This window comes from Megalops cyprinoides, chromosome 14 (genome assembly GCF_013368585.1).
Source record: "Megalops cyprinoides isolate fMegCyp1 chromosome 14, fMegCyp1.pri, whole genome shotgun sequence".
In the NCBI taxonomy this organism is placed as follows: Eukaryota; Metazoa; Chordata; class Actinopteri; order Elopiformes; family Megalopidae; genus Megalops; species Megalops cyprinoides.
Window position 1 is genome coordinate 28,690,133 of NC_050596.1, and position 27,581 is coordinate 28,717,713.

A 27,581-nucleotide genomic window follows, 5' to 3' on the forward strand; every position below is an offset into this window, starting at 1 on the left:
CGAAATCCTGTGTACAACGCGTAAAAAGGGGGGACTGGATAACCAGCAGTTTATCCAAGCCACACGTCTTTGGAGATAAAGCTAAGGAGCTGTCTAAGGTTAGTCAGCTGATGTTGACCATAAAGAAAACGTTAATATAACACCCCACTATTTTGAGATGTAGTGGACACGTCATTGCATGGTATTATTTGTTTTGATCATCTGAGGCCGAGCCGGCTAACGACCCACCTAGCGAGCTAGCCAGCTATTGTGAGCTAGCGGTTTAATTTTGGCATATGAAGTACTTGATTCACATGCTAGCTTGCTTGATTTATTAGATAAATGGTGGCGACGTTTAGAGAGCTGGATGTGTTGTTTCCCGTAAATGTTAAGATCCGTTGAAGCAATATGGTCGGATTAAATCAGATTACCGACATCTTTCCACCTACCGTTCAGATGGCTAACTAAATGATCCTATGTCCTGTTTCTGCACGGTGACAGTTCGGGTGGGGCTGCAGCCCGCAAGCTAGCCTGCTAAATAGATATGATTTGAAAAAGAAAACTAGTCTGATTAGTTAAACGCTTAACTAAACATATGTCGTTAGGTAATTAAACGATGGCTAGATAAGTAGGTATCTAACCGGTTAACTACACAAATCGATAGCCAAAGCCAATTAATAGTGGAAGTAGAAAGTTCAGACGTCCTGTCAAAAGACGAAGTAATTGTTAGCTAGAATAGCTACTTATGCTTTGTTATTGTCCAGCCCTGGCTACCTTGCTAACCAGCTAGACTGTCGTGAAAAGATGCATTTTCATTCAATAACCTACGATAACGTTGGGTGTAGAATTCGAGTGCTAGCGAGTTGCCCCCATGTCAAAAAAGCACTGCTACTGGTAGTCATCGTAAATTCGCCGGGAAAGTGTATTTCAAAGCTCTGTTATTTAAACGTATTTATTAGATTTCCTTGATGAGGAATGGCTAGAAATAGTTTTTTTTCCATGCCAAGTTTCGCAGTTAATAGCTAACCTGCATTGAAAACTAGCTTGCTTATAAGCAACAGAGCTAACGTTAGATAGTCATTTATGTTTTACTGTTTTGAGGTCAGGTGGATAGACGTACGCGTTCTCTCGTCACCGCTCAGACTTTATTTGAAATGAATGAATTCCAAATTCACGGCCCTTGTTTAATTTACCTATTTTAATGAAATCTCTGTACCACTGACATTTGCCATTCACTGCGCCCTGTTACCGCTAATTTACGGACGGGGGGGGGGGGGGGGTCTTCGTAACATGGGGTTAAAAATGACATGTTCAACATTTTTGATGTGGGCGGTTATTTATTTATTTATTTATTTGTTTATTATTTTGTTTGTTTAATGCTTCGACCACATGATCGGAGTGAAAGCGAACATACTTTGTCAAACACCAGTTTTAAAACATACACTTGGATCCAAGGGCGTAGTTTTGGTCGCAACATTGGTAGGGACACAACAACCGAGGGGACATTGGAATTATGTAATATGACTTCACTCCAAAGATAATGCGAACGAGTTCGCTCAAATATTGGTAGGGACATGTCCCTACCGTCCATATGCAAAATTACGCCCTTGCTTGGATCGAATTCCACAAAAAATCACGTGTTGGGGAAAAAACTGAACACAAATAGCTATTTATCGCGCCACACACAGCGTTCTAATTTAGTGTTATGTATGGGTGGTGGCTGGGATCCTCGGGCATCGGTAATCATGTGTTTTCTATGTCTGCAAGACTTCTGGTAACCGTGGTCTGTCTGCGATCGGCCTTTGTAATTGAGTTGACAGCTCAGAAGCTCAGTTGTAATGCAAGCCCGAGAATGGAGAGTAACAGTAGTTTGTTAGGTGGTAAAGGGTGTATTGATTGTGATAGTTTCACCAAACCCCACAACCGTCGTTTGCATAAACCGAGTAAACTGCTGTGTTTGTGAGCGGAAAATGCATTCTTCATGTTAGGAATCGAAATGTTTCTTACGTTGTAGGCTCTTCTTTCGAACTCACGAACTTACTGTAGAAATAAAGACCACAGCCAAGCCGGTTTTCCCCTTGAGGTGATTGTGTGTTAAAACTTCATTGAGGAATAATTCACTAAGTTAAAGTTCTGTCAACCCGAGAGTTTTTAAAAGCGCTTGCTGCCGCTTACCGTTATATACGGCCTCTTTGACTTGTTAAAGGCCACATTATTTTTTTTACAGGCATCCCATTGTATTCTAGAGGTTCGGCACGAACTCGTGCCTTGGAGTATGATCCCTCTACAGCAGTGGCATAATTGTTCCTTCAATAAACTCAGCTATTCAATAACATGTCCAAAAGTGGGATATAAAGTCCTGACAATGTGAAGGCTGTTTGTTCAGACATCAGTGAACCGAAAAAAACACTGGCATCGTTTAGTATTAGGCTATTGCCTGTAATTTAGCAATGCGTGTTTTTTTTTTGAGGAAAATGTTGTATGGTTTGAAATTCTGCTAGCGTTTGATGTGAAGTACCTTGGCGGCTTCTTTTAATTTAGCGTGTTTTATGCTTTAGAGGATTTTCTTGTTTTTCTTTCCTAAAAGCCTGCATCAAATGCAAGCTAGGCATTTAAGTCTGTATTCGTGATTATATGTAACGAATTCCCAGCTGATTGCGTCGAACCCACGTCTAGCCGCAACCACGTCGGGCGTGCGTCGTCAGGCTTTTGCATTACTTCTACATTTGATGAATGCTTTGACTGTATCGGTCCTAGAACGCGAGATAGTTAGGCAGTGGTTGCTTTGGAGGCGGCGGGACACTTCAGGTTAATTAACTTTTAAGTTTCGCCATTAAGAGTAACGTCTTGAAGTGGTCCGCGGGGATGAAGTGCAAAGGGTCAGGTGCGGCACGGTGTCGGAGAGGCTGTTAAAAGCTCTGAGAGGAAAGACAAAGGCGCTCATCAGATTATGCGCCTAATCTCCCTGAGAGCGCATTGTGGAGCTGGAGACCGACCGGGGAAGACACAAGGGCCCTGAACTCTGGGGCAGGAGAGAGAGAGGCTTACGGTCCAGGTGGCCTGGGCTCACCTAATGGGACAGTCGTAAACCCTCCGAGGTCGGGAGGCAGAGAGTGCTCTAGAGGCGTCTCCTCGACCTTCTCTTTAAAATTCGGATCAGAAACCTGATTTGTCTCGGTTATTATGTTGAAAGTCGGGTTGATTTTTTTTTTTGGTCAACGTTACCTATTCACGTTAAAGAAATATACATTCTGTTAAGATGCAGTTTTTTTTATCTTTTACTGTGTATATATGATACTGTATGAATAACACTCTGTGAATATTATTCTTAAAAGTAGCCTGTTTCATGTTGTGCAGTGAAGCAGTTTCCTTAGGTTTCAATATGTGACTTGTATGAGGATATTTTATTTAACTGCAGTGTGCTTAGCCCTTAGCTATGAGAGAAGGAAATGTTACTTCTTACTTAGTTTCATCACAAAATATTTAAATGCACTTAAGCAGCTCCTAGACTGACAACACTGACAGTGCAGATTGAAGCTGTTCCGGAATGTCACCAAAGCACGTAGCAGTTAGGTCGCACAGAGGCCCAAATGCCACTGTTCCGCAAAGCCTTCAGTGCTGGGACCCGGGGAGGCTTTGGTCGGCTGACTGCTGAAATGTCTTCCAGCTTTGTCACCATGTCGGACAAGAGCGAGCTGAAGGCGGAGCTGGAGAGGAAGAAGCAGCGCCTGGCGCAGATCAGGGAGGAGAAGAAGAGGAAAGAGGAGGAGCGCAAGAAGAAAGAGGTGAATACAGCGCCGGCAGTGTGAGGGGGTCTGTACCTGGCACTGGATCCAGACCTGGGTATCTGCTTTATGTGGATACAGAGCCAGCGCTGTGAGGGGACTGTACCTGGTATTGGATCCAGCCCTATGTACCTGACTTGGGTTAACACAGCCCCAGCACTGTGGGGTCTGTACTTGCTGTTGGATCTGGATCCAGCCCTGTGTACAGTGCTATGGCGATACAACCTTGTCTGCATCCTTCAGCAGTGCTACTCTACTGCCTGAGAGGGCCTACACCTGGCACAGAATTCAGAGCTGTCTACCTGCTTCAGCATTTCCGTGGCTGATCTCTGCTGAGCTTGAGGGTCGATATCTGCTGTTGAGCCCAGGCCTGTCTACCTGATTTAGTAGTGCTATGCTACCCCACATTGTAGTAGTAGCGTCCTGTCTATCACTGTTAGAAATGTCAGGGCCCATCTGTACTGTACTGTGCCAGAGAGGCTACAGTTTTCACTGTCTGACCCCTGCTTGCTTCCTTTTGAAGTGCTTTGTTAGTGAGCTAGAGGGACTATACCTGGTGCTGAACACAGCCATGTCTGCCCAGTTTAAAAGTGCTATGATTGGTCTGTACTGCACTAAAGGAGTTAGACTCTAAATCCAGCCCTGAGTACCTGGCTTAGAGTGGCTGAGGCTGATCTCTGCTGTACTGTACACAGAGGAACTTCCCTAAATGCCCCAGAACAAGCCAGTAGTTAAGGGAAGGGTGCAATGTGTACTTGGAGCTGGTACACTACCCCAGTTTATGGGGGGATAAGTCAACTTTACCCAACTCCATCATTTGTAGTTTAAGCCTGAATGTTACACAGTCTCCCACAGTCTGTCCACCCCTTCATCGCTCCTACGTCACAAGCCCATATAATCACTATATACTGTACACTCCCATGTCCCCCTGAGCTCAGGCCCAGTCCTGAGAACCACTATGAGTGAGAGGGACAGGCTTACTGAATGGATGAGCCCAGGTCAGTGTGAATAGTAGTGAAGGGGTGAATGTTTGGGAGGGGGTAGAGGTTTCAGGAACAGCCCCCCGGTGTTCTGAAAGGCGCGTGTACTGGACTGGCGCTCTGCTCTGCTCTTATCCGCACCCTTCCTAGGCGGACCAGAAGAAGGACGCGGCCCCAATCCAGGACGACTCGGACCTGGAGAAGAAGCGGCGGGAGGCGGAGGCTCTTCTCCAGAGCATGGGCATCACCCCCGAGGCGCCCATCGGTAAGGGGGGAACCCAGCCCAGCATCTCGGGTCACGCAGGCCTGAGCTGTGAAAATAATCAATGTGCTCCTCCACCAGCAGAGGGCAGAAGTGTTCCACTGCAGGCCTGATGATGTGGCAGGATCAGTTACGTCATTTTTGCAGGGAGTCATACATGCGGCTCCTGAAACAAAGGCTTCCTGAGCCGTAGTTATGCGGTTTAGTAACACCAAGCAGGAGTCAGATTTTAAGGTCTGATTAAGCAATGGCGCTGTTTTAAAACAACAAAGGAACCAGCTGCTTTTTTAAAAATCATTTGTGTTTTACCAAGAAGGGTAACAGTAGCATATTTGACAAATTAATTCTCTGCATTATGTATGTTATGTTAGGAAAAATGCCTGTCTCAGTTTGAATCCAGGATCTGATATCCGTTAATGTGCATGTTTTGTGCGTTTGGTTTACTTGCCACGTTTCATTATAGAAAAGATGTGGCTCTGAGGCACTGACACGCTGGTGGGTGTTTGTTTGTACAGCGTAGATCACAGCCCCTAGCAGTGACCATGTGACGGCCCGTGTGACGTCTCTGTCACAGTAGTCTCTGTGTTGAGTACGTGGTGTTAAAAACAGGTGTTAAAGCCACACGAGCACCACCACGCCTGTGTGGACTGTTCTCACTCATCCAGTTATCTCTGATAGAGCAGGAGCCATGGATTATTGTGTTTCCGTTCAATGCCAGAGTCAGTCTTCTCTTTGTAATTAGCATTTCCAGAAGTCCCTATGCATTTACCTTACATTTGCATTACTGTGATGAAATTTTGCTTTTGCCTCAATCTGGAAATAGAAATTACAAAGAGTAACGTCCACTGTCCGTTAGAACCTTTGTTTCCATCGTCATTTAGCTGTGCTGTTAAAGATGTGTTCGAACTGATGCTGTAAATTCTCCAATAAATGCTCCAGTCTCCTCACAGTTTAGTTGTCCCTAATAACATACTAACCGTTAGCCGTTGTATGAGTTGCATATTTGTAATGTGTTGATTCCTGTGTGATTCCATTGGCTGTATTCTCTCACTCATGTGCATTCTCTGTGTCCATGCACTGTAGTTGCTGATTTGGCCTGAGAGCTTCTGTGTTTCTGAAACTGCATTTCTTGCATGCCGTGCCAAAGCATGAATGTTAATCTCTTCTTTTTTTCCTTCTCTTTCTCGCTGCTGACACCCCCCCCCCCAACTCCTCGCTTCTTTTGGTTGATGGTGAACCCCCCCGCCCACCCCCAACCCCCCCCTTTCTGTTTTTGTTTGTTTTTTGTCTAACCACCCACCCCTTCACCCTCCCTTCACCCCCCCCTCCCTGTTGAATGACTTTTTCGGCGCTCTCTCCAGCCCAGCCCCTGCGTATAGTAACGGAGGATACCTGTCTGTTTCACTATTTAGTCCCTCCACCCCTGTCTCCAACCTCCAAGTCGGTGGGCACGCCCAGCGAGGCAGGGAGCCAGGACTCTGGCGACGGCGCCGTGGGACCAAGGTATAATCACCCACATACCCACACACACCCACACACACCCACGCACACACACACACACACACACACACACACACACACATGCGCTATTCCCCGACCACCTCCCGCAATGTTCCAGTCTCAAAGACCTTTCCTTCTCAGTCACCTGTAAGCCTCCAGCGCCCTGCAGGAATTGTGACAGTGCGGAGAGCGGGCTTCTGGTTGCAGGAAAAGTGTGAGGGAGCGTCTCCCCACTGTAGGGAAAAATTCACCCCCCCCCCCCCCCCATATCCCCGCGTTTTGATGCTGAGGTGCACATGTTGGGACAGAGCGCAGAGAACGCAAGTCTGAACCGTGCTGCCGGCGGCTGCGTCTCTCTCTCTCTCTCTCTCTCTCTCTGTGTATGTGTGTGTTTGTGGGCTTTCAGTGTGCTGTCGTGTTTGTCTGTTCCCCCTTTCCGTCTGCACCGATTAAGTCATTTTCGTGAGGAGGCTCAGAGCGACCCCGTTAATGCGGTGCGCACTTGCAGACTGCATTGTGCCAGTGATTGTGGCAGTCTCGTCCTGTGTGAGGGAACCGTCCTCCCCTGAATGACTGTCAAGCTGTTTATGTTTGTTTACTTGTTAGTGATTGCTTATTTTGTAGGTTTCCACCTGAGAAAATTGCTCTTTTTTCTCGTCCCTTCATAAGATTATTCATCTTGGGAATTTATGGAAAAATTCGTGTGAAACTGCACAAACTCAGTTTTCTTTCTATCTGGGGGGGAAAGTATCTAAAGAAGAATGGAAGTTGTAAAAAACATTCTTACATACTAAAGGAAACCTCATGCATATTTATGAAATGATGACATTGTCTTAGATAACTTTAGACCAGGATAATGTTGTAATTGTTCTCTTTTTTGGGAGTGCATTCTTTGGCAGTGTGAGGGCAGTGCGGTATAGGCCAGTTTCATAACATGCTCGCCTACATTTAACACAGAGACCCGCCTTCACCCTACAACAGATCTGCAGCTTTTCTGTCCTTGCATTTCTCCCTGAATCTGAAACCTTGTGCTTTTCCTGCTCTCTGCAAATGCTCACATTGCACATTTCCTTTGTAAGGCTGGATATCTGCAACATGAATATACAGTGAAATCAAGGGAAATGAGAATGTCTACACATCCATAGATTTCCACAGGTGATAGGTTCTAAAAAAAAAAAAAAAAACATACTATAGAAATGATTATATCCACACTCCCAGTTGCATACTTTATTAAGTGATGAAATAAAGCAAGGATTTGACGATGGATGTCTTCGTCAAATGGATGTCAGGTAAGTGAAGGTGTTTTCCCTCTGAGCACTGCAACAGTATGTGGGCATATTCATTGAAATAGAATGAAATGACCTATTGTGGCACCAGGTCTACACGATCGCCCTGTACAATCAGACAGAGCACAGCATTGAAAATTGAGCGTCTCATTGCGTCTGACTGTGGATGTGAGTATTTGTTTCGTTTGTGCTTCCATTAGCAGGGCACCGAATGAATAATAACAAGCAGGGAGAGGGGGTATTTTGGAGTGCCCCAGGCAGTACATAACCCCTAATTGCGCCCCCCGTCCCGATCTGGAAACCATACCTCCCCCCCCCGAGTGTCCCATCCGGGCTGAGGAGCTGTGCCTCCCGCAGGTCTCCCACTCCCCCTGAATTCCACCCGCCCCCCCAAACCCCCCCAACCCACGGGGCCGTTTCCTTCACACATGGAGGGCACGTTTCGGCCCCGGGGGCGATCCGCAGACAGGCGCGGGATACAGTCCAGACCACATCGGGCCTCAGATCCATGCATTAGTCAGGTGTCCTAATGCTGCAAAGCACTCTGGGGGATTGTGTGCCTGGCGTATGTCTCAGCGTCTTTGGGTAATAAGTTCAGGATTACATCTGACCTGGTGTCAGTATTAACCGGGTGGGGGTTGGGGGGCGGTGTGGTTTTGGGAACTAGACTTCACCTCAGGGATGCTGTTTCAGACCCCCTGGGCTGGGTGCTTAAACAGCATTGCTTCAGCAAGTCTACAGCTTTTGGAATCATTGTAAAGCGTAGGGTTTTTTTAAGTCGCCCGTGTGGATGGACGATGTAAGGTTTCTCGCTGACGTCAGGCCAAGCGCAGCGCTCTGTTTCAGCGTGTGATCGCCGGAGTCATATGAAATGAAGGAGCGGAATGCCTCGTCCGCCCCTCTCTAACACCTGCTCTCTCTCACTAACGCTGTCCTGTCGGGGTGACACTAACCAGGACCCTGCACTGGGACTCTGACCCGTCCACCCTGCAGCTTCACTCTGACTCTGACCTCGGGTACAGCTCTCCTCTCTCCTCCCTTTCCCTGTCTGTCCCTTTCTGTTCATTTCACCCCCACCCCCCATACTCATCTGCAGGTACTGCTCCCCCCCCCCAATTCATTTTGCCACCCCCCTCCCCCCTCCCCACACCCCCACCCCAACCCACAGGCACCTCTCTCCTCTGTCCCCTCTACCCTCCTGTTCATTTCACTCCCTTCCTTCCCCACCCACTTCCTGCTTCTGCTCTCCTCTCTTCCCCCTCCCCTTTTATTCGTTTTCCCAGCCCCCCCCACAACACCCACAGGTACGGCTGTCCTCTCTCTCTTCTTCTGTTAGTTTCACCTCTCTCCATCCCTCCCTTCCCCTCTCTCCTCTTCAGTTTGCCTTTGCCATTCATATAAAGATTCCTCATTTCATATGACCTGTAGTGACCAACCTGAATGTGTAGCTGGGTGTGTGTGTGTCCGTGTGTCAGTGGTAGAGAGCCTCTGTAGCCCCTCTGTGTGTGTATGTGTGTGTTTGTGCTTGCATGTGTGTGTGTGTGTGTGTATTTGTGTATTTGTGTGTGTGTGCCGTGTCCTCTCTCCCTCACCGTTTCTGAAGCCGGGCTGTCTCCTGCAGGCGGGGACCCTTGAAGCTGGGCATGGCCAAGATCACCCACGTGGACTTCCCCCCGCGGGAGATCGTCTCCTACACCAAGGAGACCCAGACCCCCGTGCAGACGCAGCAGAAGGAGGGTAAGTGCATCCCCCCCCCCTCCCCCCCAGCTCTCGCCCTTTTCAGCCCAGGTCCCGGGAGGTCACGTGACTGGAAGCCGGAAGAGTGGAAGCGACCCCCCCCCCCCCCCCCCCTCACCCCCCTGTCCGGAGATGAAAGCCGTGGGGAAAATTGCAGGGAGCCCGGGAAACATTAGAAGGCAAAGGAAAGATTAAATTCGCACACGGGGGCCAGCATACCCCCCCCCCCCCTTCAGAGCGATACGCAATTAGGCCCCCGCAGGAGCGGCAGCCGAGGAAGAGGAGAGCGGCAGGAGATTGGAGCGCATATGAAAGGAGGCCGCACGCGCCCGGCTAATGCATCTCGAGCATGGCGAGATGTATGTAATTGCTGCGCAGTGGCTTTTATGCGGTCGTCCTCGTGCGCGCGGCCCGAGGGGCTGTGCCGCTGGGGACGGGCCGCTGCGTTACGCCGCGGCGGTTACGCTGCTGATTCTCCCCTTTGTGGTTCAGATGTAGCGCTGTCGGGTCTGCCGTGAGACGGAGCGCGCTATCGGCCCGCCGGATCGGTGATGTATGCGTTTGTGGTGCTGCGTTTTGATGAGGGTGTGAGGTCCTAGGAGCTGTCCCGAACAGGGGAGCGGCCAGCCACCCTCTGACGAACCCCCTTAGAAGTGCAGCTGCTCCCTGAGAATAGCTAGCACTGCTGCTGAATTCCAAAACTGGTGCCGACACCCAGCACTGGCCCTTCCCCAGTCACCATGCAACGTTAAGGCCCAACGCGTGCTCAGCACGGGGCCCCAGTCCTGATGGTCCCTCTCCGGTGGAGCCGGGACGAGTGGTTCGCGGTGACCGGTGTGAAACGGCAGCGGCTCTGTCAGGGGCCTCGCTGTAGACGGTTCGTCTGATTGGTCGGATTCTCGGTCCCCGCTCTCTCGGCCGCAGGGACCCCGTAACGCCGCCCCCCCGCCAGGCCCCCGCGGGGAAAAGCGTGTTAAACAAGGACAGTCCCCGCGGGGCTGCCGAGCGCAAAGCACTCGCCCTCCGCCACCGTGTAATCATTTCATCAGCTCTCCCGCTCCCCTGTCTGCGCCCCGCGCCCCCCGCGCACATAACAAAACTCACTCGATGACACCGCCGCGCCTTCGTGTCTCCTGCCCCCCCTGGCCGTGGCAGCCCGCGCGCGTTGATATTCGCCGCGGTGATGGCTGATTGAGCGATTCATCATGTTGTCAAAAGGAGGCAGCGGCACGGCTCTCTCAAGGTCAGCGGGCGGCGGGGAGGAGTGGGGCGGACTCCGCCGGGCCCTGCTGCGCCGGGGGGGGGGGGGTGTGTGAGCGGGCGGGCGGGCGACCCGCGGCTGATTACGGGCCCTAATTGCCCTGCTCGCGAACGTAAAGCGCAGCTCGCCTCCGCCGTTCCATTAGCGCGGGATTCAGTGGGCTGATTCTGACACACTCTCCTGTCAGGGGAAAAGCGCTGAGGGAGGATCCCCCCTCGGCGCAGATCTCAAAGGCAGCCAGAGTTCAGCCAGTCGTGAAAGAGAAGCCGTCACTCTGAGGCGGCCCTGCGCGGGGTTACGGGCCAGCCTTCCTCGCGCCGCAGTCGTTTCTTTGTTTTGTTTGTTTTCAGTGGCCATGACTCTACCTTCACCTTGAGGTCATGGCTTTGATTTAGAGAGAAATCACAGAACTAAAAGTGTGATTAGCATTATTAATGTATGACTGAAAGTTAGGAAAGTAAAACGCCTGCTGGAAAATGTTTTTTTTTTTTTTTTTTTAGAAATTTGTAGCTGAAAACATAAAATTACAGTCATGCTATATTTTTAGATTAGAAAGGTAAGTTGTTGCTTCACTTCTCCTAAACTGAAGCTTTCCTGCAACAGTTCCCTCCCTGAGTTCCCTCCGGACCAGAGGTGCCACCTCATGTCATGTCAGCACAGGTGTGTGGATATGCAGGGGTAAGGAGTGGATTGCTGCCCCGGTGCGCTAGCAGCTGCCAAGAAACAAGACAGACCCGAGTCAAGCTGGGCAGTTGTGCTGAGGGGAATGAGTAACAGTTGCGGCACTGGGGTGGTGCGGAAAACAACACTGTGAACAATTTAATGTGAATGCAGATGTATATATTGTTTAGAAACTTGCAATAATCACCCATCGGCCCAGAAGCCCTGGAATCACAAGCTTTAACATGAAAGAATTGATTTAAAAAATAAAGGAATCACAGGCTGCGGAGTGGATCTGACCAGTATCGCAAGAGGTGGCGGTGCATTCAAAACAGGATAAAAATACATATTTAACAATGAAGAGAAATTTCAGGTTTCCACACCGGTGTCAGAAAGGTAATTTAGCGTTCTGGGAGGATCTGTGACACGCTAAGCGATGAGCGATTGGCAAGCTCCGCTCCTTCACTGCCGTTCGGTTCTCTTGGCGAAGCAAGCGCTCTGAAGCTGTTTCTGCAAACGCACGACTGAACGAGCGGTTTACCCCCCTTGGGTTTGGCAGAATGCGCTTAGCGCACCTCACTGCACCGACGCCGCTGCCCGGAGAGGGAGCGGCGCCGCGAAGTAAAAGCCGGCTTAACAAACGGCTCCCATTTCACACACCATTTCACTGTGATTAACCCGCCGCTGGCAGAGGCGTTATTCTTACCGCTGGAGCCGCGGCGGAACGCGTTACCGCGGTGTCTTTCTCCGCCCCGGTCTCCGCAGAGCCCTCGCGTTCTGCGGTGGGCTGAGCTGAGGCACTGATCAGAATCAGTGGGGCGACATGGGCGAAACGCTAAGCGCTGCTGCTATCACTGCACTTCAAAACTGGCTCGAGTCTGATACATGGCTGGCTTAGTAAGTTTAGATTGTGTGCCCTTGGTAAGGGTGTGTTTGCCATACGATGAATTTAGACTGTGTGCTCTTGGTAAGGGTGCATTTGCCATATGGTGAATCCCGCAACATTGCATCATTAAAGCTGAAAGCAGATAGAGTTCAAACTAAGTTTAAGTATGTTGGCCTATTTTTCAATTCTCAAAACGCTAAATAAAATAAGTTGTTACCTTGGAGTGATACACATTTTTTTATTTATTTGTAATTATTTTAATTTTGATATATCTTTGTGTGCCTCTCCCAAAGATCAGTATCACCCTCTGGGACTCTCCTGCAGTCTGTTGCAGTGGGTTTGCAGTGTAGGCCCTTTCTCTGGGTTGCTGCTCTTTCTTTAGCCAAACTAGCAGCTCTTACAGCAGTGTGCTAGCAAACCCATTGTGATCTCCCATTCAGAAAACGTACGGAGTTTGTGTCTGTGAACAGATACATCGGTAAACGTCATCGTCGACGTTTTTTGCAGTATGGCAGTGTAGGACACCTCACTGCATAAGTGGTAGTATTTTCAAACAACGCAGATTCCTATCTGTCCTCTACAACAAATAAGACTGTGCAATGGAGCGGCCATTGTTGTTTGGTAGCGTGTGTAATATTATCAGGCCCTTAAATGTAACTGAAAAGTTTGACATCTAAAATCTAAGTATAGCAGCATGCGTACGCACACGGTCAGGTTTTTTCAGTTGCAAACGAGTCATACCTAATTTCATAATCTCATTAAATTTCAAATTTAAATCCCTCTACATTACATGTGCTGTGTTCATAGCCTTTTAACCAAAATATGCTCTGAGGAAACAGGCCTTTCTGTAATTATTTTTTGTCTCCTTGGTGCACACAGTATTTTATTCTTGAAAGGGGCCGCATGGTTCGTTTTTAAAGCATATTCTTTTAACATCTTTAAATAATGCTTTACAGAACCGAAGGAGACGGAAAGCGAAACGTGCCGCTGATTGGAGGAACGAGCGCCTGCAGATGTCCTGTCATTCTTTGTTTCTCGTCCCTTTTTTTGCGGAATATACGCCAGGCTAATAGCTGCACACAGCAGCGGTTTGAATAAGCGGAAAAGTCAGTGCCGCGCACCTGCTGTCCTGAGCAGAGGACGTTAGTTTTGTACTTGCTCAGCGGCGGTCCCTCTGCATGCTCCGTGTTGTGTCTGCATTAATGTATTGTCCCGTGACAAAAAAGGGAAGGCCTTTGTGTTGGATCTGTGTGATTACCCCCCCACCCCCCCACCCCCCACTCCCAGCCCATCCTGGCCCCTAAAAAGCTTCCATTTCTTAAATGGCACAAAAGCCGTAATTGGGCCCGCTTTGTGGCCTGGTGTCAGCACGCAGGAGATCGGAGATCTCCGCAAATTCTGTTAAAGGTTTCTTTCTGTGTTGACCCCCCCCACCACCACACACACACCCTCACCCCCCCCCCACCACCACCACCACCACCACCACCCTCTTCCCCAGCGGGGTCACTGGGATCATTAGCTTTTCTCCAAATGGCCATTTTGGCTGGCAGGTGCATTACACCCTTTATTTTCGGATAGTTTCTCGGCTCGTAATGCCTGGCAGGTTGATTGCTCTGGCCACGTTGACGGGGACATGTCTGACGAGCGCGTCCGGGCCCCGGGCTGAAAGACAGTGATTACTGTTTTCCTTTAAGCTTGATTGAGGCCCTTGAAAGGAAAGATTTTAACCTTCTCCATTTGTTTTTTTTTTTCCCTTTTTCCCTCTTCCCAGAGTACGGGCGTGCGCTGAAATGGCCCGTGCCATCAACCCAGTTCTGTAAACCTTGTCAGAGCGCCACACCCCCCTCCCACTCACCAACCTTTCCCATCACCCCCCCCCCCCCCAGCATCTGAAAGAGAGGGGAAAGAAGTACTATGCTGAATAGGGAATTGCCAGATGACATTATCATTTTGATTGTGTTGCCACAAAATGAACCCGGGTGTGCGGGAGCTCAGTGCGGCAGCTCAGAAATGTCTTAAACCACAGTTCGTGTGTATACATACATAATGTATACGTAAAAAATACAATATATAGGAGGAGGGAAAAAAACTTTCATAGATTCCTGTTTTAAAAAAACGTCTGCGTCGAGCAGGCGTGTGGCTCGGATGCTGGTTTGTCCCCCCCATGTTACTGCCAATCAGTGAGAGGCACGACCAGTAGGCGGTCGCGCAGAAAGCCTCCGTGCCGTCCCCTGTGACACTCACCACAGTGACCCTGGAGTCGCCACCTGTCCGACACTGTCCTGTCAGCTGCATGGCCAGCGGGAGCGGGGATTCGGGCACCTGCGCACCCCCCCACCATCCTCACCCCATCCTCACCCCCATCCCGACTTATTACTGTCACACAGAAGAGATGGCCAAGTTAACAAGTGGCGGGCTCCCCCGAACCCCCTGCTGAGTGGCCCCTGTCTCATTACTGCGGCCGTCCTGGGGACCCCCTGCCGGGCCCACACACACACACACACACACACACACACAAAAACCACAGCCTGCGCTGGCTCTGAGAAGCGGGTCTTTTCAGGGGCCTGACACTGTGCAGGAGAGGCCACGAAGGTGAGACGGGAGACATCTTGTCTTCTTGTCCTGTTTCCCACAGACTGCAACTCACTGAGGGGGACTGGGCTCAGAGGCAGCATAATCACTGAGAGGACTGGGTAGTAAACACTATATTAAAACGTAATAAGCCCTTTGTGCACATTTTCGACCTGTACCAGGTTCCGTCACATTGTCTCTGGGATAACTAGACTGTGCTTAGGGAGCCTATTGGCCCAATATTTGTAAAACTGGAGCTCATTAGAATTGCATGACTGTGCCGTGGAAGTCACCTATTTAATATCATGCCGGCCTTGCATTTTTGAGTTCAGTTTAAGTTCAACTAAAAGTGTCTTTCCATTCTAATGTTCTTTTTATCACATTGTCAGTTTTCCCTGTCATTCTCTCTTCAATTGGAACTGAAACAAATATATATTCCTGTGTTATGATTTCATGATTTTATTTTTTTATTTCTGTGACTCGTTTTCACCTTCAGTAGTATCGCTGTTTGTTATCTTCTTGCATGTACCGGACCACTTGGAATTCAAAATCCCATTTATGTAAAGCGTTCTGTGCACTGTGAAGGTCAGTGAAAAGGGATCAGTCACTAGAAGAATTGAAGCGCTTTGCAAATAAGCATGGGGCTACGAGCCTGCAAGCAGACAGCGGAAACAGGGGAGGCCCCCACGCGCCCCTCTGACTGTACCCACGTTTTCCGGAGATCGTGTTCGGGGGGTGGACCGAAATCATTGTGTTACAGCTTTATTTCAGGACATTTATAACAGTGGGAGAGGATGTTTCCCCCTCATTTAACTGTATTAACCAGAGGCTCGGGGAGATCCCCTGGCTGACACCATCTTGCCACTTCATGTCACATTCACTATGTCTTTATAGCCGGTTACTGGACGGTGATTTGTATTGCACTGTAAAAAGTACGTTTTGTCTCCCGCAGAGGAAGAGGAGGAAGAGGAGATTGCCCCGCCCCAAGCCCCCCTGGAGCCCCAGGAGGAGAAGCCGGTCCAGCCCGAGGAGGAAGGTAGGGCCTGGGGTTCCATCCGCTGAAAGAGACCTTCGTTATGACGCATGCCGTAGGCGGAAGCTATCCCACAATCCCACACCTCCCGCTGCAGCTGGCCCTTATGTGAGGTGTGGCGGTGAAGCGGCAGAGTTTGAGGCTGGAATTCCGGCTGACCGCGTGTCATCAGGGCGGGTGTGTGTGTGAAGCGCCGTGCGCGTTTGCCTGACGGGCTATGCGCGTGTCTGTTGCAGCGCCCCCCCACGAGCTGACGGAGGAGGAGAAGCTGCAGATCCTGCACTCGGAGGAGTTCATGACCTTCTTCGACCACAGCACCCGCATCGTGGAGCGCGCCCTGTCCGAGCACGTCGACGTCTTCTTCGACTACAGCGGGCGGGACCTGGAGGAGAAGGAGGGGTAAAGGAGCAGGCCACGCCCACCGCCCCTTCCCAGGGGGATCACGGAGTCTTTCATTACTGCAGATTTAAAAATATTTTCAGTTTCGAAATGCATGTTAATATTCTGTGTTAATAATCTCTGCCAGGTTTGAACTGTAATACCTGTGTGAGTGATGGATATAGGCACCAGATTTCATAATGACTCATTGATGGCATGCAGTACGCCGGTGTGAGGGTGTGTCTCTGTCCTGACTGCGGCCTGTCTCCTGTCACAGAGAGATCCAGGCCGGGGCCAAGCTGTCTCTGAACAGGCAGTTCGTTGATGAGCGCTGGTCCAAACACCGCGTGGTCACCTGTCTGGATTGGTCCCCACAGGTAACACCCAAATTCACAGCACCCACGGCACCCTCATGTGCCCTCTCTGTGTGTCTCGTCCTCAGGGTAACACATTTAAATGAGGATTCATTTTTTTAGCTGTAGGAATTCACACAAATGAAGGAAGATGTTCAGAAAAACCAACTGTACTTGTAGTTATAGGTAGAGAGTACTGTGAATAGTTATATATACATAAATATACATACATACTTAAATATTCATGTTGTTTCTTGCTGGCCCTCAGTACTGTAACTGTACATACCCTCTGCATTTCTACATGTAAACATTTGCTATGTATGTAAAATGTATTGTTTCTCTAGGCTGTTAATGCCTAGAGGAACAATTGTCAGCTCTGTACAAAGACGCTCATTGGTGATCTTTGTTGATCTTTTTTGAACTTGCTGGCAAAAGATTTGCTACTCAGCCAGTCACGCTTATTCTTTGTTTACAAACATGAGCCTTCTACCATGAGCAACGTCTTAACTGCGTTTTATAGAAATTTTAGAGACAGGGTTTTTGGGCAGACTGGCATGACAGAGGTGGTTATTGCTGTCTTGGTGCTGAGGCGAACAATTAACTGTAACTGTAAACTGTAGCTTGTACAGTACAGGGACCGGCAGTGGTTAATGCTGTGTACATCTGGGAAGCATTTGAGAGCTTAACCTTCAGGCCGCCCTGCCCGGCGCGCGTAACCATCTCTGGCAGTGTTTTCCGTTTTGACTGCGGCACAGGCTTGAGTTTTGGGGGCTTGCAGCGACCTGCCCAGACCTCACTCGGGTGCTGCTGTACTGCGGTTCTGTAGCGTGGGCTCCCGTGAAACGGTCCTGCAGTAACCACATCGAACCGGAGGCTGCTGGAGGGGGAAGCTCTTTCCTGCAGCGCTTCCTGTTGCAGGAGGGTGGTTGGCAAGCGCTCCCCATGCCTGAGGGTGGGAGGTTTGGGGGGGTGATGCTGACTTCCTCTCCCTGTTGATTTTGGCGTGATTTGTGCGCCAACAGTACCCCGAGCTGCTGGTGGCCTCCTATAATAACAACGAGGACGCCCCGCATGAGCCAGACGGGGTGGCCCTGGTGTGGAACATGAAGTACAAGAAGACCACGCCCGAGTACGTCTTCCACTGTCAGGTAAGAGGCCAGAGACTCTCCCCGAGGAGCCTGGAGCTCAGTCAATCAGCACACCACCTTCCTCCTTCCTTCCTCCCACCCTCCCTTCCTCCTCCACATTGTGATGTCACCACCCCCCACCCCTCTTTCCCTCCCACTGCATTATGATGTCACCACCCCGCACCCCTCTTTCCCTCCCTCCGCATTGTGATGTCACCACCCCCCACCCCTCTTTCCCTCCCTCCGCATTGTGATGTTACTATCCTGGCATGCATCTCCACCACATCTGTCAGCAAGCACATGTTAGCCAAGGCGCTGGAGAAGGCAGACGGGGCCACGGTCAGACTTAATTCACCGCAGAGGCATATTAAGACGTGGCTGTGCACGGACGAATTTCTTAAGGCAAGGGTTAAGACAAGGGGCCCAGTGTTGCATGGAAACGATGCAGCGGGACGGGGGAAGTGAGCAGCCCCTGCTGTTTCGCAGGTCTCCGTGCCCCGAGGTTCCCAAACAGGACAGGCTGAGCAGAAACACATGGGCTGCCTGCAAAGCGGATGCAGTCAGAGCCAAGCTCAGTCAGACAAATAAAACAGAACAGGAGTGTGAACTCATTTTCCCCTCCCGGCCCCTGAGATCGAGGCAGGGGAAAAAGGGGGATGTTTTTCCCCCTTCCCGGGGTGTCACATTTGAAAAATCGCCCGGGCAAATCGAAGCCAGCGTTTGGGCCGATGTCATCGGATTACGGGGCCCTAAGCCCGCATAATCGCTTCAGACTGGCCGCCACCTGAAAAGGAAAGAAAGCTTTACACATTGTAAACTGGCGTGAATAATGTAGACATAAATCACATCTGAGGTCCCCGTCATGGCGGTGCAGCTCCCGTCGGAGACGGAGGAGGGTGGTGTAACAGTATAGCGCAGGCAGCACGCCAGACGCCATCAGAGAGCAGCGCAGCCTTTCCTCTCAGCGCGGGGGCCGCGTGCAACGCTCAGCGAACCCCGCGGTCTCGCTCGGAGCCGCGGCTCTGTGATTGGAGCCAACGCAAAGCCGCGCCGCCCGAATGAAGTCATCCCAGCCGGCCTGCCGCTTTCTCGCCACGCGATCCTCCGTTTGCGCAGGTGTTCGCGCAGATGTGTGGCTGAGAGGCCGACCACTCCTTCATGCTGTTTTACCCTTTATGCAACCCCATGTTAGTGTAACCATGACAACCTCTGCACTCTCACTCTGCACAGGAGCGCTGAGACCGGATGAGTGCAGGCCTCTGATACACTCGCATGCAGCCAAAGGCTGTTTTTCACAGTACAGTCAGCCAGTGCACTACAGCAGAGTGGGGGCTGATTGGAGGATAGGTGATCCTCCACTGACATCATCCCAGCATGCTGCAGGTGGCTGATGAACTGTGGGGTACCTGAGAGTGGCGAGACCAGGGAGCCCTACCTGCCCACCCCTGTCAGATCAAAGCCAGTTTGTTCCGCTGCTGTCCCAGCATTTGTCTGCAAATGACACAGCTGCTTTCAAACCCAGGCCGTAGGCTCAGCCTGTACTAAAAGGGAGTACCTTGCTAACTGAGCCAGTCACAGGACCGTCACTTCTGTGCTGTATGATCATCCATTCATGCAAATGTTTATGAAAATGCTGGGGTTATCACTGAGGCCTGGCTGTCTCTCTCTCTCTCTCTCCCTCCCCCCTCCCCGAGCAGTCTGCTGTGATGTCGGCCGCCTTCGCCAAGTTCCACCCCAACCTGGTGGTGGGGGGCACCTACTCAGGCCAGATTGTGCTGTGGGACAACCGCAGCAACAAGAGGACCCCCGTCCAGAGGACCCCTCTGTCTGCAGCCGCGCATACGGTACGGTCACATGACACTCCCCCACACCTGGGCCGCAGGTGAGGGGAGGACCCACAGCAGGGCCTCAGGTCTTCCTCCTCCCCGGCTTTACTGTCTGTTAGTTTCCGTTGCTGTCGCCAGCTTTCTGTTGCAGTTGCAATGTTTGTCTGACTTTGGCTGGTTTTTGTTCTTGTTCGAGTAGGCTTTTTCGCAACTGCATTGTGTTTAGAGAGCTCTCAGGACGGGTAAAACGCAACACATGGAGTTTGTTTGGCCACACCAAGCCTTTATGAGTCAGTATTCACAGTGGGTAACATTAACATTCTCTGGTATTAACAAGGGTTGTCTACTTAGTGTCTGTTGGGCATGTCCAGCCACACACTTTAATTTTCAGAAACTTTTTGGAGGATCTTACTTCTGTATAAGTATATATATTATATATAATAGGTGCTAGACGTTAATAGTAAGTTAAAGTATGAAAATGAAGCCATTTATAAATAAAAACCAGTGGTGCCCTGTAAGGGGTTGTTGGAAGTGAATGGGTTGTGACTGACTGACCCCTCTCACCCTGTGCAGCACCCTGTGTACTGCGTCAATGTGGTGGGCACCCAGAACGCCCACAACCTCATCAGCATCTCCACCGACGGCAAGATGTGCTCCTGGAGCCTGGACATGCTGTCCCAACCACAGGTACCACCACCGGCCAGCAGGGCGGCTCCACCGCACCAAGTCCAACTTTGGCTCACCTGCCATGCTGCTGGTCTCAGTTATCCTGCGAGGAACTCCTGCTGTTCCTGTCTGTAACACAGGGAACTGTAGCGCTCTTGAGCCCGCCGAGCTCCAGTGTCTGATCATTTATGAAGTGGTAGCTGAGCTGAAATTGAGCGTTAATAACGCGTTGAGTGAATTTATGGGATGTAAGTGTCCATTTGTGTGTGTGACAGTGAGTGTGTGTGTGTGTTCGCGCGTGCGTGTGTGTGTGTGTGTGTGTGTGTGTGTGTGTGTGTGTGTGTGTGTGTGTGTGTTGTGGAGCAGTAGAGAGGGCCGAATATGACCCCATTGCTCCTGTTTCTGCAGGACAGTTTGGAGTTGGTGTTCAAGCAGTCCAAGGCTGTGGCGGTCACCTCCATGTCCTTCCCCCTGGGTGATGTCAACAACTTTGTGGTGGGCAGCGAGGACGGCTCTGTGTACACGGCGTGCCGCCACGGAAGGTACGCCCCCCCCGTACCCCCACCCCAAACCCCCAAATCCTCAAACCCCCAAACCCCCCAAATCATCAGACCCCTGAGACCCAGCACCACCAACTGCGCCTCCAAAAAACTGAGGCTGACCTAAACATAAACTCAGACAAACCAAGTGTTAATGTCATCTTTTACAATGTGCATTGAGCACTGTAAGCCTAAGAGCTGACTCCTCCCCCTACAGCTGGTGACATCATCCCGCCTCAGTGCCAGTCAGAGCTGTTCATTCAAGCATATGGAGGAGTGGGAATGCAGAAATGGTTACTTTTCTGTAATCACTTACGGACACAACGATCACGCATAACAATGTCTTGCATCGGTGTGTAGTTAGTGCACGGTAATGACTTCATTGCCTGTAAAATGTTAGCGGTCTAGCATTTCACTCTGAGGAAACGAGATGAGACTCCCTCAGACTCTTTCCAGCGGAGGAGGACTTGTTGAAAGGGGAAGCCTTGCTCCTCACTCAGTTTCCAAACATTAAAACGATGGCCATGTTCAAACCATTCACTGATTTGCCAGTGAGACTGTGTTCGGCTCTCCGGTCTGTGAGTGATGAGACGGGCATCCGTGGGAAAAGCGGCTTTTCCGTTTTAAATTTCTCTCTAATGAAAAGCTCTGGCTGGGCAGATAGGGTGGCCTACTTCCTTAGCTGGGTGGCTGGTCTGGTTTTAGGCCTACAGGACTTGGTTCAGAATGCTCAGTCAGATATGTCAGTATGTTATTGCATATCATAAATACTCATTTTTAACCAAAAGCTCAATCCCCTTACATTTTAAGCTGTACTCCTCCAAGGTGTCCTTCCAGCTGTTTGCCTTACCTGTCTGGCTGTTTAAATCTGTTGCACCTTATTGGCAAAGTGTCCTTCCTCCAGCCTAAAGCAGCGCTTTCAGCATAACCAGTTCAGTGTTGCTTTGGGGTGAAAGACATGTACCGATGTAAACACACACCCCGGCAGCGGATACACATGCAACACACACCGCATCACTATGTGTGTTGGACTCTAACCAAGGGATGGATTTTCCCCTTTCATTTCCAGCGGTGTAACACTCATCCAGGCTAATCGCGCGTAAGCATAACCCCCCCGGGTGTTTACCTCTGCTGGGTTATCAGAGCGAGAGCCCGCTGACGGGGCATGGAACCGCGCCCTCGGAGCCGCGACGTGGGGTTTACGGATCCCCGCATCGCCCGATCCGAAATACTCGCCCCCATGCTCCGCCGCAGCGCGGAGAGGCAGGACTTTGTGCGCAGCGGAGTTTTGAGATGCTTGCTCCCACGCGGCCGTTCTGCCCCTAGGCTCGGTATGGTAATGACGGAGTCGGGTTCTGTTTCGCTGCGCCACTGGTGATTATATACCAGCCTGTTTACATTGCTGAGCGAACCCTCCAAACAAAACAGTGTAAGCTAAAAAATACAGTGGCCCGTCCCATGCAGAGATATTGTACGCTCACAAAGGCAGAGCACTGAAAAGTGGTACGTGGTTTGTGCAGTGTGTTTATTCTGTCTGGTGTTGATAGTGCTGATGTGATCTGTATATATCAAAGCAGGGATCAGAGGGGTATTAAGGTGTTTTGACGCAGTGTTGCTCGGTTATATTTGCCTTGTTTACTGCAAAGCTGGGATGAGGTTTTTTATTTTTTTGAGGTGTCCTTAGGTATAAACTGCACATGCTCCTTGTAGTCTTGCTTACAGCTCTACATCGTTGGTCTGTGTAATCCTGTTTACCGTTGTACTCTATTGACGGTCTGTGTTGTTCTGATCACAGCTGTTCTGTGTTCTTTAGTTCTTCCTCTGTGTTTGCATTTTGCTCTGTTGATGGTTGGCGTTACCCTCTCAGCAGCTGACAGTGCTCTGTTGATGGTCTGTCTTGATCATCGTTGACCTGTTCTGTGTTCTCTACAGTTGTTTGCATGGCGCTCTGCCGGTGGTCTGTGTTGTGTTGTTAACATTTCTCTGTTGGGGGTCTGTGTCGTCCTGGTTACAGCAAAGCAGGGATCAGCGAGATGTTTGAGGGGCACCATGGCCCCATAACCGGCATCCACTGCCACACCGCTGTGGGCCCCATCGACTTCTCCCACCTCTTCGTCACCTCCTCCTTCGACTGGACAGTCAAACTGTGGAGCACCAAGGTACCGTCAGACCCCCCGTTATCATATATCCAGTTATTCTGTAACTGCAGCATTCTCATAACCACAAACCCACGCAAGCTTTTGTTGGTGAACTATTGGATGCGCTTTCTCTTTTTTTTGCTGTATTTGTTCTGTTTTGTTTGAATTGGAGTATTGACTTCATGTGTGTGGGCAGACTTTTTTTAACAACTGTATGTGTGTGTTTGTGTGTCTGTGTTGGTGGGCCCTGATGATGTAATGGTCATGTGATGTTTGTTTACGGCTCCGTCTCTCCTCTCGTCCACCCAGAACAACAAGCCGCTGTACTCCTTCGAGGACAACTCGGACTACGTCTATGATGTCATGTGGTCCCCCACCCACCCCGCCCTGTTCGCCTGCGTGGACGGCGTCGGCCACCTTGACCTGTGGAACCTCAACAACGACACAGAGGTGAAGTAAACAGCACACACACACACACAGAGCCTTTGACAGAGGTAGTCATTACGGCCGTGACACACCCCTACCTGACTGAGAAAAACCAAGCAGTCCAACCAAAGATGATTCACTGGTTATTCTTATGGAGGCACTGAGCACCTCAGAGGTCATTACTGTCCTGACTCACGCAGCACAAGGCAGTGTCCGGGCCTGGGTTACGCTTTACTCACAAACACCGGTGCTAAGACACCAGTGCTTTTGCACACACCGCTGTGCTGAATGACAGATTGTTCCATCCACTTTACTGTATCAGATTCTGTCTGGGAAATACCAGGTGCTGCAGAACATCTGGCAGATCCATTAAAAAACACAGGCTCCTGGTGATGTGTGTGCTAGTGGAGACTGATGACACTTTTTTTTTTTTTTTTTTTTCATGAGGTTTTTAAATCAGCTCAATATAATACACAAACACTTGTAATATACTTGTAATACATATCATTTCCAATAAGCTACTTGTGCTTCCTCAATTGCCTTCTATAAATGTAAAACAATACCAAGGTCAACATTTATGCCAGTACAGGAGCACTGGTGCTATGCCAGTTCAAACATGAGAAGGTTACAAGAACGAACTACTGAATTCACGAAAGCGAATGAAGTTTCCTTTTAACTCAATTCCCTGCCTCTTACGTTTAGTTAGTTCATTGCTCCGATGCAGCCGTCCTTAAGCCCGTCGTGTATTTTCGTAACAGAACCCTTGCAAACAGAAGCGGAAAGGTTTCTGCCGTAGCTGCTGTGGCCTGGACCGGAGCGTCTCTCCCCTGGTTCCTGTCGCGACTGCAGCCCTGACTGTTTACCCAGAGCTGACGGCACAGATCCCAGCAGCACACGCACAAACAGGCCAACATCAGCAATTAAGAGCACTTTTATGAGGCGCGCAGCTAAACAAGGATGACTTGAGTCGATTTCAAAGCACCCCCTTCACAAACCGACTCGGCTACCTAAATACACAGAGAGCGGATCTTTTCCCCGTTCAGCCGCTGCTTAGCAACTGCGTCATGCTCTCCGAGGTGCCGAAACAACAAGAGAATCTAGCTTCGTGTTTCATTTCCCACTCGGCAAACGGCGTCAAGAAATGAGTTTCAGAAATGGAAAACGCCATCGCGATTGCCCTGAGGGGCGTTATCGATCTTTGCAGTGGGAAATGTGGGCAGCAGTGTGGTGCAGCGGTACGGATTAAGGCTCATAACGGAAAGGCTGCTGGTTCGATTCCCTGCTGGGGCACTGCTGTTGTACCCTTGGGCAAAGCATATATAGGATATCCAGCTGTATAAACGAATAAAAACTGTAACCTATGCCTGTATTCTAAGCCTTTGCTAAATGACTAATGTAATGTAAAAGTAAATTGTGGGAATGCTGGTCATTTCACCAACATCTTCCACTGCTCTCCTGTTCCAGGTTCCCACAGCCAGTATCACGGTGGAGGGGAATCCGGCTCTGAACCGAGTCCGGTGGGCCCAGTCCGGTAGGGAGATTGCTGTGGGTGACTCTGACGGGCAGATTCTCATCTACGACGTCGGAGAGGTGAGTCACAGGGGGGCGGGCTTTCCAGCCTAACAGAGATGCGTCCCCGCAGGTGGGGGGAAAAAAAACATTTTCCTAGCCTTGGCTTTGACTCGGGTTTCACAGTAAATGTGGTTTTGTCGCAGTTGTTCTTGCATCAGGAGGGATCTAATGGCAAGCTTTAGCCAGTGAAGAGTGTTGCTCTGGCTGGCCTAAGCCTAGATGAAGCTGTGTCCTGGCCCTCTCTGACAGAGACATAGGTGTAAAGGCCAGATCCATGTCTCTGTTTAAGGCTCTAATTTCACCCGCTCCTCCGCAGAGCACAATTAACCCCTTGTCAGAGCGGAGCCCCTGAGGACGGCGCTCAGAGAGAGCTCTAAGTGTCTGTGTCACTTACGCCATTGACAGCCCGGCCCACAGATAGAGGACGATTGTAGGCCCTGATCTCTCCCAGTGAGGGGTCGAGTCTCAGTGACAGTTAGAAAATTGCCTGTGATCCTGTGACCCTGCGGAGACAAGCCACTTGCAGACCAAAAAAAAAAAATTACCACAGATTTGAGCGGAAAGAAGAAAGTGTGCTTATTTTAATGACTGCTTAAATCGCGGGCAATGTCTTCCGTTCTCCTGCAGCAAATCGCCGTTCCCCGAAACGACGAATGGACCCGCTTTGCCCGTACGCTGGCGGAGATCAACGAGAACCGCGACGACGCCGAGGAGCTGGCTGCCCAGAGATTGGCTGCCTGATCGCCATGGAAACGGCACGGAGGGGACCAATCACGTTCAGTTTTCCCAAACTCTCATAGATTGTACTGTTGAAGTGCATGAACATGTTCTTTTTAAACAGCAGCAAAAAAATGGTCAGATTTTTTGATACTGAAACTGTACTACAACACCTCTGCCTTTTTTAAATGTTCATATCCTGGGGTATGTCTGTATTTCTATGGGCTGGGAATACTGCAGGTTTCTGATGAACAACAGGGCTATCAACCTCAAACAGCGTGCACACAGACACAAAAAAATGGGTTTTGTACTCTTGATTGTAATAACTCCAAAGCCTTAAGCTCTACATGCATTTGTGACTGAGATCAGATTAAACGTCAGAGTTCTGTCACCATTGTCCAGGTTCAGTAGCAGCTACCCCACCCCTCCCCCCAACACGTTCCCCCATTTAGTGTGCTCTCAGATTACACCTGGAGCCCGTAATTACCGCCATGACTGACGCATTCACTACCTGGGCTGATAGGTCCCTGTGAAAACATAGTAGTTTAGTCATTTCTTCATTATGCGCAGAGCTGTAGTTTTCTCATCAAAATAACCTGAACTGTTAACCTCTGATCACTTGCTTTCTGCAAATAGCCCTAGTTCCCATTAATGCCTCAAGTCTACCTGAATGTTAACTATTTAAAAAAACCTTTTCTTTACCTTGCCTTTGCAGGCTTATGTACACTACTGTATATTACTCTTTTCCAGAACCAAAGCGAACAGTTTCTATCCATATGTCCACAGACATAAACACAGGAAACCTTTTGATCAGAATCTCTCTGGGAGCGTACTGTAGACATGGTAATATGAAGGCATTTCACACTGGAAGCCAATTCTTTGAACGTGCATGCGATCCGAATCTGAAATGAAGTCCTGTATACGAGCAGAACTGTTTTCCTCCCCTGACCTTCGTAGATTCCTTGCTTCTCACCTTTTCGGTCTAGTTGTGTAAAGAACAGCAAGACGATTTTCACGCGTGTAAAATTAAACCATGTCGATGATTTATTCCAATAAAATACAATACAAGAATGAAATGCATTTAAATTATTTACTAATATTCTGGTCATGATCTTCCTTTGTTTTTCCAATAAAACCCCTTTGAAAACATCTGTACACCGTTTGAAGCCGCTATGTTTGATTGCAGAGACGCCCCCCCCTCCCCCGACACGGAAGCATTGCTGGTGAAGTGCACCGCTGCGTCGGTCCAATCCGCTCTGTGTTGTCTCTGTACAGAGATGTACAATATGTACAGTAACATTTGTGCAAGCTACGCAAAGCAAATCATTAAAGCACTAAGCATGCAACAGGTTATATAAGAAAGGAAAAAAAAAAAACGAAATAAGAGAGAGACCGCTTCCGGAAAAGCAGAGAAAGGAGGTCCGTGGTGGATCTTCGTCTTGGCAAACCGGTTCTGATGAGAAGGGAGGAAGAGGGGGGAGAACAAAAAAAAAAAAAAATCACGTATAGAAATATTTTTAAGTGGACGCGGTGGCTCACAGAGCATGCAGCCAATCACGATCCAGCACTTGTGGAAGGACAGTCTAGGAGTCCTGTGGCGTCTCTTTGGGGGCGGGCGGCTGGATTGTCACCACACCGGACGACTTGAACTTGGGCAGGTGCAGGCCGAACTTGTTCTCCACGCCGGCGAAGGTGGCCGCCGCCAGCCGGTAACCCCCTACGTGGTCGGGGCTGGGAGGGGGCAGCTCTGAAATCCGGGACTTGGGGGTGGGTTCTGATCCAGTGGGACGGCTGGAGAGGGAGAAAGGGGGTGGGGGGCGGAGGGGAGAAAGGTGAACCTTCAGAGGCAGCGGAAGTCATTGGTTCTCATTGTCGCCAAAGTCGGCCACGAGCACTTAC

The 27,581-nt window shown here is 49.9% G+C and overlaps 2 protein-coding genes across 4 annotated transcripts in view; one reads left to right on the top strand and one right to left on the bottom strand.

Annotated features, from left to right (window-relative positions):
• On the top strand, positions 1-27,181 carry dync1i2a (dynein, cytoplasmic 1, intermediate chain 2a). 2 transcript variants are annotated; one of them, XM_036545878.1, is made up of 17 exons: positions 1-98; positions 3,647-3,764; positions 4,895-5,009; positions 6,419-6,509; positions 8,749-8,808; positions 9,414-9,529; positions 15,860-15,943; positions 16,177-16,339; positions 16,596-16,695; positions 17,694-17,819; positions 19,496-19,642; positions 20,198-20,311; positions 20,699-20,832; positions 22,844-22,988; positions 23,277-23,417; positions 24,858-24,983; positions 25,593-27,181. In XM_036545878.1, the coding sequence occupies exons 2-17, from the start codon at positions 3,657-3,659 to the stop codon at positions 25,704-25,706; spliced, it is 1,884 nt and encodes a 627-aa protein (XP_036401771.1). In that variant the 5' UTR covers positions 1-98; positions 3,647-3,656; the 3' UTR covers positions 25,707-27,181. The 2 variants fall into 2 exon arrangements, with proteins under 2 accessions (XP_036401771.1, XP_036401772.1); XM_036545879.1 differs by lacking the exon at positions 8,749-8,808.
• The window catches only part of LOC118789450 (calcium-binding mitochondrial carrier protein Aralar1-like), a 23,392-nt gene continuing 22,967 nt past the window's right edge, over positions 27,157-27,581 (bottom strand). For both annotated transcript variants that reach the window (XM_036545876.1, XM_036545877.1), the window contains exon 18: positions 27,157-27,473. In XM_036545876.1, the coding sequence (XP_036401769.1) occupies positions 27,266-27,473 (208 nt within the window). In that variant the 3' untranslated portion in view covers positions 27,157-27,265. The remainder of the gene's footprint in view (positions 27,474-27,581) is intronic.